The 16327-nt window shown below is 64.2% G+C and overlaps 4 protein-coding genes across 4 annotated transcripts in view; 1 reads left to right on the forward strand and 3 right to left on the reverse strand.

Annotated features, from left to right (window-relative positions):
- Positions 1-2740: 2740 nt before the first annotated feature.
- On the reverse strand, positions 2741-3942 carry EMIHUDRAFT_223128 (hypothetical protein; the record flags this gene model as incomplete). Its single annotated transcript, XM_005792310.1, has 2 exons — positions 2741-3580; positions 3631-3942. The coding sequence occupies 2 exons, from the start codon at positions 3940-3942 to the stop codon at positions 2741-2743; spliced, it is 1152 nt and encodes a 383-aa protein (XP_005792367.1).
- A 361-nt stretch (positions 3943-4303) lies between these two features.
- On the reverse strand, positions 4304-5487 carry EMIHUDRAFT_439774 (hypothetical protein). Its single transcript, XM_005792311.1, has 2 exons — positions 4836-5487; positions 4304-4764 (listed from the first exon to the last, which is right to left on the reverse strand). Exons 1-2 carry the CDS (start codon positions 5425-5427, stop codon positions 4445-4447), a joined length of 912 nt encoding a protein of 303 aa, XP_005792368.1. The 5' UTR covers positions 5428-5487; the 3' UTR covers positions 4304-4444.
- A 5035-nt stretch (positions 5488-10522) lies between these two features.
- EMIHUDRAFT_108711 (hypothetical protein) lies at positions 10523-12188 on the reverse strand (the record flags this gene model as incomplete). The annotated part of the gene is made up of 2 exons (XM_005792312.1): positions 10523-10613; positions 10660-12188. The coding sequence occupies 2 exons, from the start codon at positions 12186-12188 to the stop codon at positions 10523-10525; spliced, it is 1620 nt and encodes a 539-aa protein (XP_005792369.1).
- A 2197-nt stretch (positions 12189-14385) lies between these two features.
- EMIHUDRAFT_223134 (hypothetical protein) overlaps positions 14386-16327 on the forward strand; it is a gene marked incomplete at both ends in the record, with an annotated part of 7141 nt that continues 5199 nt past the window's right edge. The window contains 2 exons of the mRNA XM_005792313.1: positions 14386-14760; positions 15336-15971. Coding sequence (XP_005792370.1) covers positions 14386-14760; positions 15336-15971 — 1011 coding nt within the window. The remainder of the gene's footprint in view (positions 14761-15335; positions 15972-16327) is intronic.

The raw sequence follows: 16327 nt of genomic DNA on the forward strand, positions 1-16327 counted from the left end.
TCGGCACCGCGAGCAGGCCTCGCACGCCGCCACACACGCCTCGGTCGCCGACTGCTGCCGGAGTGCGCGCTGCGTGCATTGGTCGTCGCACCCTCCGTCTTCCAGCACACGGCGACCGGCGCGGTGCATCCTGAGCTTTGACAGCGCAAGATGCCGAGCCAACCGGGACGCCATCGCACGGGGCTGCTTGGGCAGCGTGAGGATGCCCTCGCTGCGGCTCTCGCACGCACCAAGTGGAGCTGGTGTCTCCGTGACGAGCGCACAGAAGCCGCGGTGCTGCGTGGCGTTCGGCATGAGCACGCCCAGGGCTGCCAGTCGCCAGCGGTAACCTCAAGGCGGAGGCGCGGCGCGAGGCTAACCTCGGAAATGACACAGAAAGCTGTGCTGGCTCCTCCAAGTGCTCCTTCACAGCCATCTTGAGCACTTGAGCACTGGATAGGGTCGATTCCGCATGGTACGGGACCCCTCGATCGTCTCGCCCACCCTCACTGGAGTGTTCATTGGGGGGGGTCATAACAAACACGGTGCAGGATCGAGGTGCACGCTGCCGAAGCAGTGTCGTCCCCCCTCTCCCCGGCGGCGATGGCGGTGTGACCGATCGAGCTACAAGAGGAGCTTGTTCAGCAGGATCCGGGATAGTCAGATGCACTACCTCACTGGGCCTGAGACCACCGTACGACAGCATCCCGTCACCGTCTCGGATTTATGTGGGGTCGAACCACTCCGGGATGGGCAAGCCCATCAAGTCATTTTCGTCAAAGTAGAGCTCGAGCAAGATGTTCAGCCGCCCGCACGTCGTCCCCCGCACGCTGCCGGATCCAATATTGGTTGGGGACCCGTAGCATCATGCCCTTGGCCCGCGTGCGAGGCAATAATCCGACGTCCTGCTGGGTGCCGGCCTGAAGCATGTACCGCCATACAGCTGTATACGCGGCCCTGGGATGACACGTCTCATAGCGCCGAGTGCCGCTGGCGTGCGGCATCGGCGGAGCAACGTGCTGAGCACATCGGGAGAAACCCAGAAAGGCCCGCGCCAGAAGACGAGGCGCGGCCGTCCAATGACCATCGCGGCAAAGGGGACTCAAAGGATGCCACTGCTGTCTCCACGCTTGGTGGCCAATCCCAGCAGTGCACCAACCTTCCGCCAGCCGCGAGGCTGTAAGCGGCCACATTGATCTGGCTGACCACGTGGTGAGCCCCCATCCCTAGCAGGTGAGACTGTTGTCCACGTACTTCAGCCGCCCCACCGCCGCGCGACCTCCCCGCGGCGATGCCCACCTTGCCCTCGTATTTGTCGAAGAGCAGCAGCGCTGGGGATCTTCTGGTTAATTGTCAAAATTCCTGTCGTGCAGGAGGGGAGGGGGCTCTGACGGAGTGCGAGGCGGGAGAGGGCAGGGAATGGGCGCGGGGGAGGGGGGGGGGGGGGGGGCTCAGCCGTGCAAAAAGCATCAATTAATAATAGTAAGGAAGACATATTGCCAGGCCGTTCATGAATTCCGTCTCGATTTTGGTTTTTTCCCCACAGACCACTCGGGCAACTTTTACGAAAGGCAAAGTTTTACTTGACCATTCGGGCAGATTCGATTGCATTTTACCGCTCGGGCAAACTCGATGAAACGGGCGGACGGAAAAGCGCGTTTGCGACGGCTCGCCGGAGCTATGCATGGAGCGGCCGGTGCGCCGCCGCAGCTCACCGATGGAGCCTGCGTCGCGGCTCAATCCACTGACGCAGCAGCACCGCGACACACTCTCCAAGCACGGCCGCTGGCGTTGCGATTGCACAGAGAGCGAGCAATAGGCGCCAAAAGCACAGATCTGTGTGCAGTGGATCTCCATGTCGGTCGCGCCCAGCGAGAGGACAACCGCGGGCCACGGATGCTCGCCTGGACGCGAGCCCACCGTGCGAGTTGCGGACCCGGAGGCGGCCGGCCCAGCTCACCCCCAGAGAGGCATGTCCAGGGTCAGGCATAAAAAAGGGGGGGGTGTTTTCCGTCCGTCCACAGCCATCTTACCTAAGGATGGCTGAGCTAGCTGCAGTGCAGCCATAGCCTCCAGCCCGATGGCTGCAACGCACACACGGCAGCCATCCTTAGTAGACATGGCTGGAGACTCACTACCGCAGCCACATTCCCGCCTCGAGGTGAGCCCTCTTGGCTGAGCTGGCTACATCGTAGCCATCTTGGGAAAGATGGCTGGGGGACAGCAATTTCAGCCATTTCAGCCATCTACTATGGCTGCGTCATAGAGATGCCATCCTCCAGAGCCATGGCTGGTGGTAATTCGATGGCAGCCGATGGCAGCCGTCCCGCGAGGCCGGGGGCGACAAGCGCGCAGCCATTTGTGCGTGTGGCGGGGGAGGCGGACGGCTGCCATCGAATTATCACAAGAATTCGGTTGGGGAACAAGAATTCGGTGCAACTTTGAGGATGCAGAGTGAGTCCAAGTGCCTCATGGCATGGGCCGGGATGCCGGCCGTGCCATGAGAGCTTGTCCGGTGTGCTCCGGGGCACGGCACGGTGGTCGGTGGACGAGTTTGCGTGTTCCCCAATCCGTGACAAAGTGCAAATGAACGTTTTACATTTTGTCACGCTGGCGAGTCAGCTAGGTATATAGAACAAGCCATGACTTTTTCATCATGGTTCATGGGTATCACGACTGCCAAAATTAAGAATTAAGATTTTTCACGTGATGCTGATGGTTCTGGTCCTCAGTGTCCTCTGGCGAGGTTTGGACACTTTTACTAGTGCGGTTCTGCCTTCTCTGCTGCGCACTGGGTAGGCTCGGATGCGTTGTTGCACACGCTGCGCGTGTACGCGACCCCGCCCGGCACGACATTTGGCCGCGCTCGCTCGTCCGACGCCGACATCGACACCATGCACCAGACCACGCTCGCGTTCCGCGTCGCGACCTCGCGATGGGCTTTCTGGCGAGGGCCTTGTGCCGGATGCGGAGAGCCCGCCACCCCCACCCGGGCGGCCGCCCTGTCCGCCGACCCGGCCGCGCGCGCGAGCAGCCCCGCCTGAGCGCACGCTCGCCACGTGTCCTCGGTGCGTCGGCATTCAAAATCGAGGCCGACATTGTTGGCAGTGCACGTGAGCCCCCTCGAGCGCTCAAGCATACCGCTTGGCAGCTCCCTCACCACGCAAGCCGCCCATGCAAAGTGGTCTGCCCAATCCTTCGCGCCGTGCATTATGGCGAGGTTGCCAGCACGCAGGAACTTCTCCGAGCTCCGCGAGCGCCAAAAGTGGACGCGTGCAGTCGAGGAGATGTCCACGTATGCAATCGGCGTGGCCGGGCCAAGCGACGCGAGGATGTACCCCAGCCCACCGTCGGTCGCAGGCATGCATTTGCGTGCGGCGCGCGACGCGCCGAGGAATTTCTGCAGCCGAATCAGCCGCGGCTCGGTCGTGAGCTGAGCGACGATCGCGGCGACAATCGCGCTGCCGAGGCCCATACAAAAGCCGAGGGGAAAGGCAAACGGGCCCTGCCGCGTCGCCGGCGCGTCCACGGTGCGCCGCAATTGCCATTCCTGCATGAGCCGACCGACGACCACGTCTGGCGTGTTGCCATAGCCATAGTGCTGCATCCGGCGCTCGTCCCACCCGGCCGCCCACGCAGAATGCCGTATACAAGGTTGGGATTCCAGCCCCACTCGGCAATATCAAGAGCCAACCGCTGTGGATGTATGAACGCGTCATCGTCCGAGAGCACCATCGCCTCGAACCGCCGCGTGGCTGCGTGCTGAATGGCGGCGATGACCTTGCCAAGGCAAGTGGCGCCTGCATCGAGGCGCAGTACGTCGCCACGCCGCTGCTCCAGGCGTAGGTCGTCGCTCGTCGGCGCGGCTCTGTCGAAGACGTACCAGAGCCGGATCGATCGCAGCATGTCCACTTGCAGGAAGCCACGCTGTAGGCCGAGCGCGGCGAGGGTTGTGCGCTGCATGCAGCGGTAGCGGTGGTGCAGAGGCGCGTCAACGGAGAGCACGTAGAGCAGCGTGCGATGAGGGCGAGGCTGCAGGTGAGGGCCTGCTTCGTGCATCGCCAGGTATTCAGGCTTGCGCTGCGGGCGCTTCAGGCTTGCGCTACGTCACATTCACCGTACCGGATGTGTTGTGCACACACGTCGGGCTGAGTGCAGCGTCCCGATGGCCTCAGTTCACAGCCTTGTTATTGAGAAGAAATACGTCCCGAAAACAAGGTCTGTGTGCGCGAAGAGCCCCACACGTACAGCCATGGCACAGCCCCTCGCGACCCTCGAGTTAGAGCATCCGATTTCAATCAACAACATTGTACATTTTAAACATTTTGCACGCACTTCGAAGCGCTCGGCTTTCCATCTACATCTACTAATCGGCAACAAAATCTGCAATTAACACATCGCTGTTCTCGCATCGAGCCCGCTGTGTCACCCTGGCGACTTCCCATGCCGGGGAGCGGGGTTCGCCTCACAGTGTGACGTCAGCAGAGATCATCACGTGTCCTTCCGGCCAGTGCTGGGTCGCGTTTCGGCTCGGATTCGTAACGGTGCCGCCGCCGCACATTGCGATGCGGTCGTAAAAGTAGCCGTTGTCAGTCTCGATGTTCATGAAGGGATCCGCGTCGCACTTTCTTGCAGGATTTGTGAGCTGCTTGGCCTTCTTCATCGAGATCGTTTGACCGGAACCGTTGATATTCGAGTCAACGACGTACAGGATCTCCCCGTCATCTGGGCAGGCGCTGGTGTCGACACCTTGCGGGTCATTGTCAAAGTTGTGCGAGAACGTACCTGCAAGGCAACAGGCAGAGGGCCACTCAGCTACATGCGCGGGCCAGGGGACGCGCCGCGGCGGCGCTAACCGATGGCCAGGCAAAACTTCTTTCCAGTGAGCCTGTGCGTGAGGGGGATCATGCCGCCCGGGCGGGTGTCGTGAGGTCTGCATGGAACCGAGCACGAGTTCTTTGACACGTCGTTGGGGTTGATGTTGTCAAAGTAAGGAAGGTTGCCGTCAGTGTAAGCGTTGTCTGCAAGGATGCTGTTATCGATCGTGAAAGTATTTTTGTTGATGAAGGCGACAACTGGGTCCGCAAACGAACCGCAGACGCACACGAAGCCGACGCCCTCGAAATGAGCGGGGTCCGGCTTGGGCACCTTGGGCGCCTCCACCTCGTTCATCACGAGAATCTCTGCGCCGGTCTCAATCGCCCACTTCATCGCAGGCTTGATCTTGTCCGCACATCCCGGGGTGTGCGGACCGGGACCGTCCGGCTTACATTGGTAGTGGGGCTTGATGTTGTACACTCTGAACGAGTTGCCTGCTGCTGGCGCAGCGCGGCCGTGCTCGATCTCGAGGTTGTGGCTCTCGGCCATGGGAACCGGCACGGCCGTGGGAACTGGCACAGCCGTGGCGAGCACAAGGCCAACCAGTGTCACTACGCGAGACATCTGCATCGTCGCTGGTGACGGTGGTAGGCAGAGGCGAGGAGCCGATCAAATTGCTGCAAATGCGCGCGAACTCCTTTCAGGACTCTGAAATCCGGCGCAGAAAGAACAAGGGAGGGCAGCCGCTGAGCCCCTCCTCTGTGTGACCCCCCCACCCCCCCCCACCTCCCCCTCCGTTGCTTATCTGTTGCCTCGCTCGTCTCACGAAACAGGTGGTCGCGCCGCTCTCCTCGCTCGATCGACGTCGCCGCCGCCGTCGCCGTCACAGCCGCCGCCTTTGGTTGGGTTTGGCGCGAAAGCGAGAGGTGGAGCCCGTTCATGCGGGGCTGCGCGTGAGCTCTGCCTCTAGTGAGCCCTGCGCGTCGCGACATGCACATGCACATGCACATGCACATGCACACGCACATGCACATGCACATGCACATGCACATGCACAACAACAACAAACATGTACATGTACAGTTGTGCATGCATCGCCCTAAATCCCATCGCATTGCATTGGCAGGTTGTGCTCACGCGTGTGTGCCACTTGGTGTGCGTTCTGCGTTTGACCAGTGGGGGCTCCAGTCCTGATCTCTGAATGGGGATGGTAGAGCCGTACGAGGGTTGGCCCCACCTTGCTCCACCACCTCTCGGTGTGCGGGGAGTACGGCTCTTCACCACCGGCGGCCCCACGACGGCGTCCTCGCCGCCTGGGCGGACGCGATGCGCGCCCCGGCCAACGCGCCGGTCGTGCACGGCGACAAGGAGAAACCAGAGCTCACCCGGCAGTACTACCTCGCAGAACCCCACGCTGGGTCGGGAGGATGCGATGAAGTGAATGAAATCAAGCTCTGGACGGCACGCCCCTCCTCAAGACCTCCTCGACGGGCGCTGGCAACGCCTGGCACGCCCGCCTCCATGGGCAGTCCGTGGGCCACTCCTACGCCTTCGGCAACACCGAGGAGAGAAGGCCCGCCGCCTAAACATGGGTTGCAAGGCGCGCGCGGGCAGCCCGGCCAACCCTTCTCCCACAAGAACGGCCACGCTCGGCTACGTCAAGGCGCATCGCGGTTTCTACCACGACGCGATCTTTGTCAAGCGCAACAACTTCAACCTGCTGCTCCACGGAGACGTTCGGTGGCGGCTTCTCGCCCACCGCCGTTCTCAAGCTGCGCCGCCTCGCGCGCAAGGTCGCGCGCGGCAGCGTCGACCGCACGGCCTACTCGCCCAAGTACTCGCTCTCTTTTATGTCCCACCATGCAGAGCGCATCTCTCTCTCTGTTGTGCGAGGCGTGAATGAACCGACCGCGCCATTCGCTCTCACCTGCCTGGCAACCCTGTCTGCACGTCTCGCGCGCGCGTGAACAGGGCTCCAGGCCCCAAATGACGTGTGAGTGTTAGAGTTGTTTGGTATTGCTAAAAATCTCTCTCTCTACCCACCCCGCCAGCCGCGCAGTCGCCCACCCGCGCACACGGCGGGTCCCCAAGGGGCGGCGAACAGAGCTGCGACTGGACGACTGCCAGGCGCGGCTCCGAGGAGCCGCTGAAGCCGAGGCCGAGCTTGCCGGCCAGGATCGACCCGGCCGCCAGCTATGCGAGGAAGCCAGCACGGCACTGTGGTTCTCCTCGTCTCCACGACGGCGCTACTTTCCACCATCTCGGCGACGCTCTCGACTCTCGTCGATCCGCGGACGGGCGCCTTCCCTTGCTTTGGGCCGCCGGCATCCGTCGACGCCGCCGCTGGCGGAGAGCTGTCGAGCCCGTTCACCGAGCTGCACGCCTACCCGGAGGAGGCGGAGAAGGAGGGGTGGGGCGTCGAGCAGCTGACGCCGCCCGCCGCGTGGTCGTACCACACCATCAGCCTCAGCCTGCTCGCGGCGTCGACAGCAATGAGCGCGGCGCTCCCGGTCATGTCGCCGCCGGCGGCGGTGTGCTCTGCGGCGGTTCTGTGCCTCGTCGACCCCGTCTGGCTCGGCTTGCACCTCTCCTTCCTCCACCACCGCTCCCAAACCACCTGCTGGCAGCGCAACCCCATCAACATCACGTTTGTGCGGGAGGACACGGCAATCATGCTGCCGAGCGGGCAAGTCATTGACCTCTCCGACCAGCGCCTTCAAGGCGGGCCTCTGATCGGGCGCGGCCCGCTGCTCTGGGCGGTCCTGCACCTCCAGCGCCGCTTCGACCCGCTCGAGCGCGCCTGCGTCGCCCTCGAGTCTGCCCTCGCCGCCTTTGCGGTCTGCGCTATCGTGCACCTCTGCACCTTTGCGCTGATGCACGAGAAGCGCGCGCAGACGTGCGAGGTCGACTCGGTGCTTCGGCGGCTGCCCGTCATGACCTTCGCGCAGGTGTGACCTCTCGCACACGCACGCACGCGCGCACGCACAAACTCAAACGCACAGCAGCAGCAGCAACCTGCAAACGTAGCATCAACAACCAGCAAACTGCCTCAGGCGACCGCGCAGCACAGCGGCCGATCTCGCGGCGTCGCGGAGACAGCGCGCGACATGCGGTTGCTTAGCCAGGCGGCGAGGGGAGCTGCGAGCAGCTCGGACAGAGGCGGCGGTGGTGGCGGCGGCGGCGACGGCGGCGGCGGCGGCGGCGGCGGCGGCGGCGGTGGCGGCGAGGGCGGCAGCGGCGACCGGGGTGGGGGCGGAGACCGAGGTGGGGGTGGCGAGGGCGAGAGAGACGACGGGAGCGAGGGTGCCCCCCCCCTACCGCCCTTGAATCTATAAGGGCCTCGTGTGTGGTGAGGCATCCACTACTTCGGCGGTGTGGCCGGGACTCCGGCCGCGTATAGGAGCCCCCCCTGAGGAGGTTTCGAGAAAACAACATCCCGGTTTTGGCCCCCCCCCCCCCCCCCCAATTTGGGGGTTTTCTTAAAAGGGGGGGGGTTTCCCTTGAAAAAACATCCTTAACCCCCTTCTTCCCCTTAGGAAAGGGGGTCCCCCCGGGACCCCCCCCAATATCCCCGGGATTCCCAGGGGACCCCAAGAAGATCCGAGGATTTTAAGAAAATTTCCCCCAGCTTGTCTTTTAGGGGGGAAAGGTGCCCCTCCCCCCACCGCGTGGGCCCACGGGTCGCCCTCCGGTCCCGCCCCCCGGCTCCGCAATCCTGTCCCGCCCCTCTGATGCCGCCGTGCCGCCGACACACACGCGTAGGTGCAGCACACGAAGCTCGACGCCACATGCCCGCTCTGCAAGGCGCCTCTGCTTCTCGAGCGCCGCCGCTGGCCAGGCGGCGGCGACACCGAGATGGTCTGATGGTCTAGCAGCGCAGGCGGCCGCCGGGACTCGGCGCTTGCGCCGCCGCCCCGTCTCGCCTTGCCCCCCGCATCACGGGCATATGGCCAGTAGTCGTTTGCGATGGGTCGCTGGCAGCAGTCCCCTCTCGATCCTCTGCGCATGTACCTCTTTACATTTCCCCCCGTCACGGCGCGACTCGTCTCGCGTCGTCTGGTGTACTTGCACTTCGTATACTCAATAAAAATGATCCGCCCCCCCTTCAGGAGCAGAGAGGGATGGACATGGAGCTTGGAGGCCCACCTCTCGAATCACACTCGAATCAGCCGCTGCACTCGCCCCACACCGCGTCCAACGCGCGAGCGACGTCGCTCGCGTTGACAAGCGTCCGCGAGCTGCTCGACGTGGCCTCGAAGAGAACGTGGTGGAAGTTCACCCACGGCGCGCCTCCAAAGTACGTGAATACCGACTTTCGGAACGGGCAGCCTGCCTGCACCCTCGAGCTGCGCGCGCCGCAGACGAACTCGACGACGTGAGGTAGGGTGCAGGGTGAGCCGGTGAGCCGCGGTGCCGCCGGTGAGGGTGCCCCGCCGTCAGCCCAGCGCGCGCTGCTCGGCTGCATCCACACCACATTCATCATGCCCCCGCCGTGCGCGCCGACCACAACGCTCGCCCTGGAGAATGTGCGAAACTGATCAGCGAACGTCTCGCCTCGTCCGGTGAAGGTCACGAGGGTCTCGGCTCGTGCATGAGCACGCATCCTCTCTCGGATGGTGCTGAGCACCAGCGCCTCATTCGCAAATGGCAGACGGCGCCGGCTGAGGTCCGCTCGCGAGTAGTACACAACAAGCTGGCCGGCACGTGGCGGCGTACCGACGGGACGCACGCGCGAGATCATACTCGCCGTCCTACGGTGCAAGCTCGGCAGCCGCAGGCTGTTTGGCGACGGCACCCTGGGCGCTGCGAGGTGGAGGACGCCCGAGTCGACGCAGGCGACGGCGCCCAGCCGGACCCAGAGAATGCGCCGCCCGGTGAGTAGCGACGCGTCGAGCCACTGTAGGAAGCGGAATGTCATGCTCGCCTCCGGTAGGTCAGTCCTATAGCCGACTACCACCGGCGTGCCAGGGCTTCCCACGTCCTGGAGCCACTGAATCAATGGCATGTGGTCAGGCATGAAGTGCCCATGGTGGAAGCCAGTGAACCAAGAAGTGTACAGGGACGCCGGTCCGCTGATGTGCACCGCGCAGGGCGCACGTCTTAGTCGAGTCTCGGGCGGTGCCCACCACGGCGTCGCAATCAGAGGCGCAGCGCCGCCTCCACTCCTCCACACAAACGCATTGAAGCGCAACCCGGTGAGCTGCAAGGGGAGGTAGAATCTCGCCTTGTTGATGCTAAGCATGCTCACAGGCGCTCCGGTGGGCTCATCAAGTCGTCTCCACGTGAGGAGGAGGTCGCGATGGAAGGCGGCATGCGCACACTGCTCGGCTGCATCGCCTGTGTGCAAGCTTGGAAGGCGCACGGGATTGCTGCCATTTGTTCGCGTATCTCTGCGGTTGCTGTGCCGAATGGCGTGCATCGAGTGGCCTCACTTCAGCAAGTACGGCAGCTCGAGCGCCTTCCATGCAAACCGCGAGGGACGGGCGGGCGGGGGGGGGGCGGGGGCCGGCTTTGTATGTGTGTGTGAGTGAAGGAAGAAACACGAGGCGCAAACACATTTTCCCACACCGTCCGTGGTGTGGTTTGGTCGCCCCACACAGATCCGGTTCTGGCTGGCGAGCCCCACTCTGCACCACGTCACTCGCCACGTTGCAAAGCGCGCGCTCCAAGCCCGGCCTCAGCCAGCCCCCCCCACAAGTGTGCCACAGCCCGACGGCCGGGCGCTTCAAACCGCGCGGGAGTGGTCGGGCACGGAGACGAGCGAGACAGTCTCGCCCTTCTCCTTCACGACGACCAGCACGCCGCCGCCGGCATGCCTACAAAAGGAGTGCAGAGGTAGGGCGACAACAACACGCATGTCACCACGATGTGACCGTGTGTTCTCGTCGAGGCAGCAACGCATTCCGCATGGTTTCAGTGCTCCGCCCTGCTGCGTGGCATCTAGCGGCGCGCCGCTCGGCCGCCACCCACACGGCGACGCTCACAAAGGCGAGGAAGACGCCGGCAGTGAAGTAGCCCGCGCCCGGCATGGTATCGAAGATGGTGGCGGTCCGCCCCTTGGCAAAGGCGCGCAGGTCTGGCGGCGTGATGCACTCGGGCTGCACCGCTTGCCGCACGAGGCGGGTGAAGGTCGAGAGCGGGCAGAGGAGGGGCGCGTGCGGGTCGTCCTCCGCCTTGGTGCTGCAGCCGGGGATGGTGACGGGGACGCGGCTCGGGGTGGTCGCCGGGTCGTCGTCCGACAGCACCGTCAGCTCGCGGATCTGCAGCGGCGTCTGGATGTCAAAGTAGAGCGCGATCTGCCACTCGTCCAGCGGATTCGCGGGGTTGGCCGGCCCAAAGGCCTCAAAGACGAGCGCGCCGCCGGGCGGCGTGTGGTTGGGCTGGTAGCCGTGGGAGAGCCACTTGAGCCCGAGCAGCTCGGCGAGGTAGAGCAGGTTGGTGTCGTGAGCCGCGTAGTAGACCAGGCGCGGCGACGGGTCGTGCGCCAGCGCCGGCTCGCGCTGGCCGCTCTCCCACTGGGTGAGCGAGGCGGCGATGTGGGAGAGGAGGGCGGAGCCAAAGGGGCGCGCTGCGAGCAGGTCGAACTCAAAGGCGCGGTACTGCGTCACAAAGGCGGAGAACTCCATCACCTCCTCCACCGATAGCTTGCCCCACGCAAAGTCCATCCCGTTGAGCATCGTGAGCTCGATCCACTCTGCAAAGTACTTGCCCGCATAGATGGGGCCCGAGAAGGTGGTGTACCAGTGCGCGGGGTCCCACGAGCCAGGGAGGTCCTCGAGGCTGCAGCTCTCCATCCCGGCCGGGCACAGCGACTTTGCGCAGCAGCCGAGGAGCTCCGACAGCTTGGCCAGCAGCGGCTTGTACAGCCGCAGGTACCCGTCCACGCTGCCGCCGACGCGGCCCTCGACCTGCGCCTGCGTGCCGAGCGCGCACTGGCCGTTCTCTCCGCGCGGCTTCGAGCCCTGGTCGATGAGGTACTCGACGCCCTCTGAGTGCAGCGGCGGGAGCGCGCAGCCGAGCCCCTTGAAGAAGGCCTCTGCCGTCTTCTCGTCGCGGGGCATGTTCTCCTCGCAATACACAAAGGCGGCGCCGTCGGCGCAGCCGCCGTCGGCGGCGGAGAGGAGCGAGGCGTAGCGCCCCGACTGATAGGCGCCCATCCGCTGCACCGCGGCGTACCCGTGCTGAGTGAGCACGCCCATGCCCTCGCCGCCCGCGCCCCACGCCTCGTCCGACGTGTCAAAATGCTTGCCGGGCGCGTAGAGCGAGAAGTTGAAGGCGGAGCTGGGGAACTGGCGGCGGACGCCGTGACGCGAGACGATGATGGCGCGGTCGGGGACAGCGGCGGCGGTCGCGGCCGCGACGGAAGCTGCGCCGAGGGGCAAGTGTAACATTGTTGTGCTGTGCGTATAACGTCTCGTGGGCTTTTTACCGTTTCCGGCGGTAATAATGTTTGTCACGTGAAGTTTTAGGTTTGTTGTTGGCAGTGACGTAGTGGCGGCGCTCCAAGAGTGGTGCTCTTGGGAAGAGGTTCCTCCTTTCCGCTCCCCCCCTGCAACTGCAAGGCGCGAGACACACACACACACACACACACACACACACACACACACACACACACACACACACACACACACACACACACACACACACACACACACACACACACAACTACGAATCTTGTGTCAAGACGCCGCCCTCTCTCTCTCTCTCTCTCTCTCTCTCTCTCTCTCTCTCTCTCTCTCTCTCCTGTAGACGAGCGCATGGCAGTCATTACAAAACGAAAATAACCCTTCGGCCGGTCCCTCACCGGGCGCCGGCAGCCTTGCTTCTTGAACACGCATGGATCCAAGTGGGTTTGGGGTGATGTCCCATGACATGAAAGTCGTACGAGTCTTCGATCAATGCGGGCGAAAAGTAGGTTGCTGCTTCGGAGACCATCGACGCGCATTTGAGGAGAAAGTGGCATCGCGAGAGCAGTAGCGTGTCCAGGAGCACGTCCATCCCGGCCGTTGCCGCCGCACTCTGATTGCCCCCATCAAGGACCGGATTACGAGAGCTCTCACTCCGTGGCAAGTCGCGTGCGACGATCTTGGTGGAGGGAAGTGCCGCGCGCAGGTCACGTAGCAAACGGAGCGCTGCGCGTGGCTCATGGCACAGGTAGGCGCGGATAAGCGGCATATAACTCTGTACACCGACGGGGCGTGTCGACATGACCACCTTATCTGTGCCACGCAAGTGCACGCCCAAGACGGTCGTGTCTGTAGCAAAGTGCTCGTTCCAGAAGGCACGAGCAGCCTCGGAGTAAACTCCTCGGCCTCGTTCTGAGACGCCGCCGCCGCCTGCCTGCCGATCCCTCGGCGTGGGACGATGGGCAGCTGGCGGACGAGCTCAGCCCGCTGCCGCCGATGAATCAACGTGGCATTGTACCAGTTGCCGTTGACCGCTTCCTTGCTGGCGACGTGAGGGTAGTTTCCGTTGCTCTCCCATGCGCGTGCAGCTGCCCAACAGTCCAGCTGCAAGAGGGCCGCGCCTGTGGGTGCGCGCTATGGCTCAAAGAAATGGGGGTGCCTCCGTCGTACCCAGGCTCGAGTGCCTTAACATAGGACGCCCAGCCTTGCCCTCGTGCCGCCGAGTGCATATCCTATGCGAGAGAGATCCCCTGTGCCCTGTGCCCAGCCCTCTCCGCGCGGCGATGCGCCCTCCCCCCCTCGCTTTTGCAAAATCCTGCAAAGGTGGGGACGTGTCTGTCCTCGACCCAGCCCTAGCTTGGGATGTCCGTTGTATTTATTTATTTATTCGAGTGCCTTGACGTATGGGTCCGACTATGGGTCATGGGGCATGGGCCCTACTGCGAGGAGGGGGAGGGGGGGAGGGGGGGGGTGGGAGAGGGGGAGGGAGAGGAGCAGGGGGGGGGGGGATAAGGATACCGGGGGGGCTGCTTTCAAGGGGAAAGGAACAACAAAGGCCAAAAAAGGCAAGGGACCCGGCGCTGGCATACCAAGGGGGGCAGGGTGCTGGGCAGTTACCCCCCCTTACCCTCCTACGGCGGGGACTATACCTTCTCCCAGGAAAAAAAGGGCGTTGAAGTGCAGCTGCTGCTGTTCGAATCGTTCGGCGGGTTCGGAAAGGGGGTCCGTGAGATCCTCCGGAAGGCGGCGGACGTGCTACAGAACAAGCTGACGCGGGCCCAGTACCTCGATGAGGTGACTTGGACCACTAAGAATTGGCTGGGGCTGCAGAAGCAGCGTATCTCAGTCGTTCTTCACACGGCAATCGCAGAGCAGGTTGTGGATGAGCTTGCAGCCTGTGGCGGGGGTGGGCGGGTGCACGGAGCTAAGTGCCTCGCCACTCTCGCAGGAGTCGCTTAGTTAGGCGGCTCCCGTGGTGTACCTGTGTTATTGCCAGTGCGAGCCAGTCCCGTGCCCAGTGTTGTGCGAGGGGTCTTCGTTCTAAAATTCTTTTCACTTCTAAGGAAGCCGTCGCCTGCGCCTTGTCTGTCGTGTGAATCGTGCGTGTGCGAAAGGCTTCGGTTCTAAAATTCTTTTCACTCCAGAGGAGTGTTGTCGGCGGTGCTCCTGTGCCTTTCCGCCCATGGCGCTGCTTCGAACGGTCGAGACCGACCTGCGGAGCCTCTCGATGGAGGCGCGCCGCCGCTTCCCCGAGGTCAAGGAGGCTGCGGAGCGCGCGCTCCAGCGGCTGCGCACGGCGCAGGAGTCGCTGCGGCAGGATGCTCCGCTTGCTGAGCAGGCGGCGGCGGTCGCGACGTCGGAGGAGGTGCTCCTGCCCTTCACGCTCGCGCTGGCGTGCAAGTCGGAGGCTCTCCCTCTCTGTGCCCTCTCCGCCGTGCAGCGGATGATCTCGCACAGCGCCGTCGCGCCGGTCCATCTGCCCGCGATCGCGTCGCAGCTGATCGCGCGGGCGCAGATGCCGTCGGAGGACTCGATGCTGCTCAAGGTGCTTCAGACGGTGCTGACGATCGCCTCCTCCCCGGCCCTCCTCCTTACCGACCTCCTCGTCTCCCAACTCCTCCTCCTCTGCCTCACGCTGCTCGGCTCTCGCTCAGTGACCGTGAGGTGTGGAGAGCTCGCACAAACACTTCGCAGACACTTCGCAGAGAAAGAGACTGCGCGGACAGCCAGCGCGGACAGCGCGCGGGCAGCTCGCGGGCAGCTCGCGGGCAGCTCGCGAGACATTGCAATGTGTCCCGATGAGCCCGATCCGTGCCCCCGCCTTTCGCACCTCCCCGGCACCATCTCCTCCTCGCATTCAATCTGAACGACGAATGACGTGAGGGGAAATGCGCACCTCCCAGGCACACGGCGTCCGCGACGGGGCAGCAGTTCGTCTCGCTCCTCCTCGACCTCGCATCTGCAGAGGCGGCCGCCGCCCAAAAGGATCCCCGCGCGCCGCCGCCCGCCGCCGCCGCGCCGTCCGCCGCCGCCTCGGCAGCGCGCGACCTATCGCGGCTGTCCGTCGCGGCACGGTGCGCGTACCTCGCGGTGGTGGACCTGTGCGACCTCGCGTCCGGCGAGCCGGCGCAGTGGCTCACCGGTCTCTCGTCGCCGGTGCCGACGGTGTTTGCGCTCGAGGTTGTGCAGCGAACGCTGGCCTCGCACGCGACGCTGTTCCTCGGCCAGCCCGACTTTCGTCACCTCCTGCACGAGCACGTCTGCCCGCTCGCGCTCAAGTGCATGCAGCACACCGTGCAGCACCAGGCCGTGACCGACTGGGAGCACGCGCTGCGCGCCTGCCACCTCACCGCCACCCTGCTGCTCAGCTACGCGCGCGCCGTCCGCACAGAGGCGGAGATTCTGCTCGTGACGCTTGGGAAGATGCTCGAGGCGGAAGGCACCCCCATCTGGCAGCGCGCGCTCGTGCTCGAGACCTTCCGCCTCCTCTCCTCGGACGCGCCGCTCCTCACCGCCATCTTCACCGCGTACGACCTCTCGCCCTCCTCCTCCAACGCGCTGGCCACCCTCGTCGGCGCCACAACCAAGCTGCTCACTTCGCCGCAAGTCGACTTTTTGGCGCACGCGGAGTTCATCGAGCCCCTCTTCCTGCGCCTCTCCCGCTCTGCCTCAAACTCGAAGGCCGCCACCTTCAACACCGCACTCTACTCGGAGGCGGACGGGTCTCACGTCACAAACGACTACGCCGCCGCTCTCGCCATCGAGTGCGTCCTCTCCTCCGCACCTCCCCACACCTCCCCACACCTACCCACACCTACCCACACCTCCCAAAACCTCCCCAAACCTCCCCACAGCTCCCCGCAACTCCCAACACTCCCCAAGATCTCCCACATCTCCCCACATCTCCCCACAGTCCCCCACACCTCCCACAACTTCCCCAAGGGGCGTCCTCTGCTCGGACCACTCCCTGCCTGCCCTCTCCGTGGCCGCGCTCCCCCCGTTCCGTCTGACGTTTCCGAGTGCGTCCAATGTCCCCCGGTGGCCCCCCCCACACTCTCTCTCGGGCGCGGCCCTTTGCCCATACCCACGGTGCCCGCCGGTCAAACACTTGGGGCCCCCCCCCT

The sequence above is a fragment of the Emiliania huxleyi genome (genome assembly GCF_000372725.1).
Source record: "Emiliania huxleyi CCMP1516 unplaced genomic scaffold EMIHUscaffold_108, whole genome shotgun sequence".
NCBI classification, from domain to species: Eukaryota; Haptophyta; order Isochrysidales; family Noelaerhabdaceae; genus Emiliania; species Emiliania huxleyi.

Bases quoted from the DNA above. Each gene is read 5' to 3' on its own strand.
- EMIHUDRAFT_439774 (XM_005792311.1), bottom strand. From the start codon at position 5,427: ATGCAGATGTCTCGCGTAGTGACACTGGTTGGCCTTGTGCTCGCCACG. The intron at 4,765-4,835 runs GTTAGCGCCGCC...GTTGCCTTGCAG, and splicing joins GAAGTTTTGCCTGGCCATCG to GTACGTTCTCGCACAACTTT.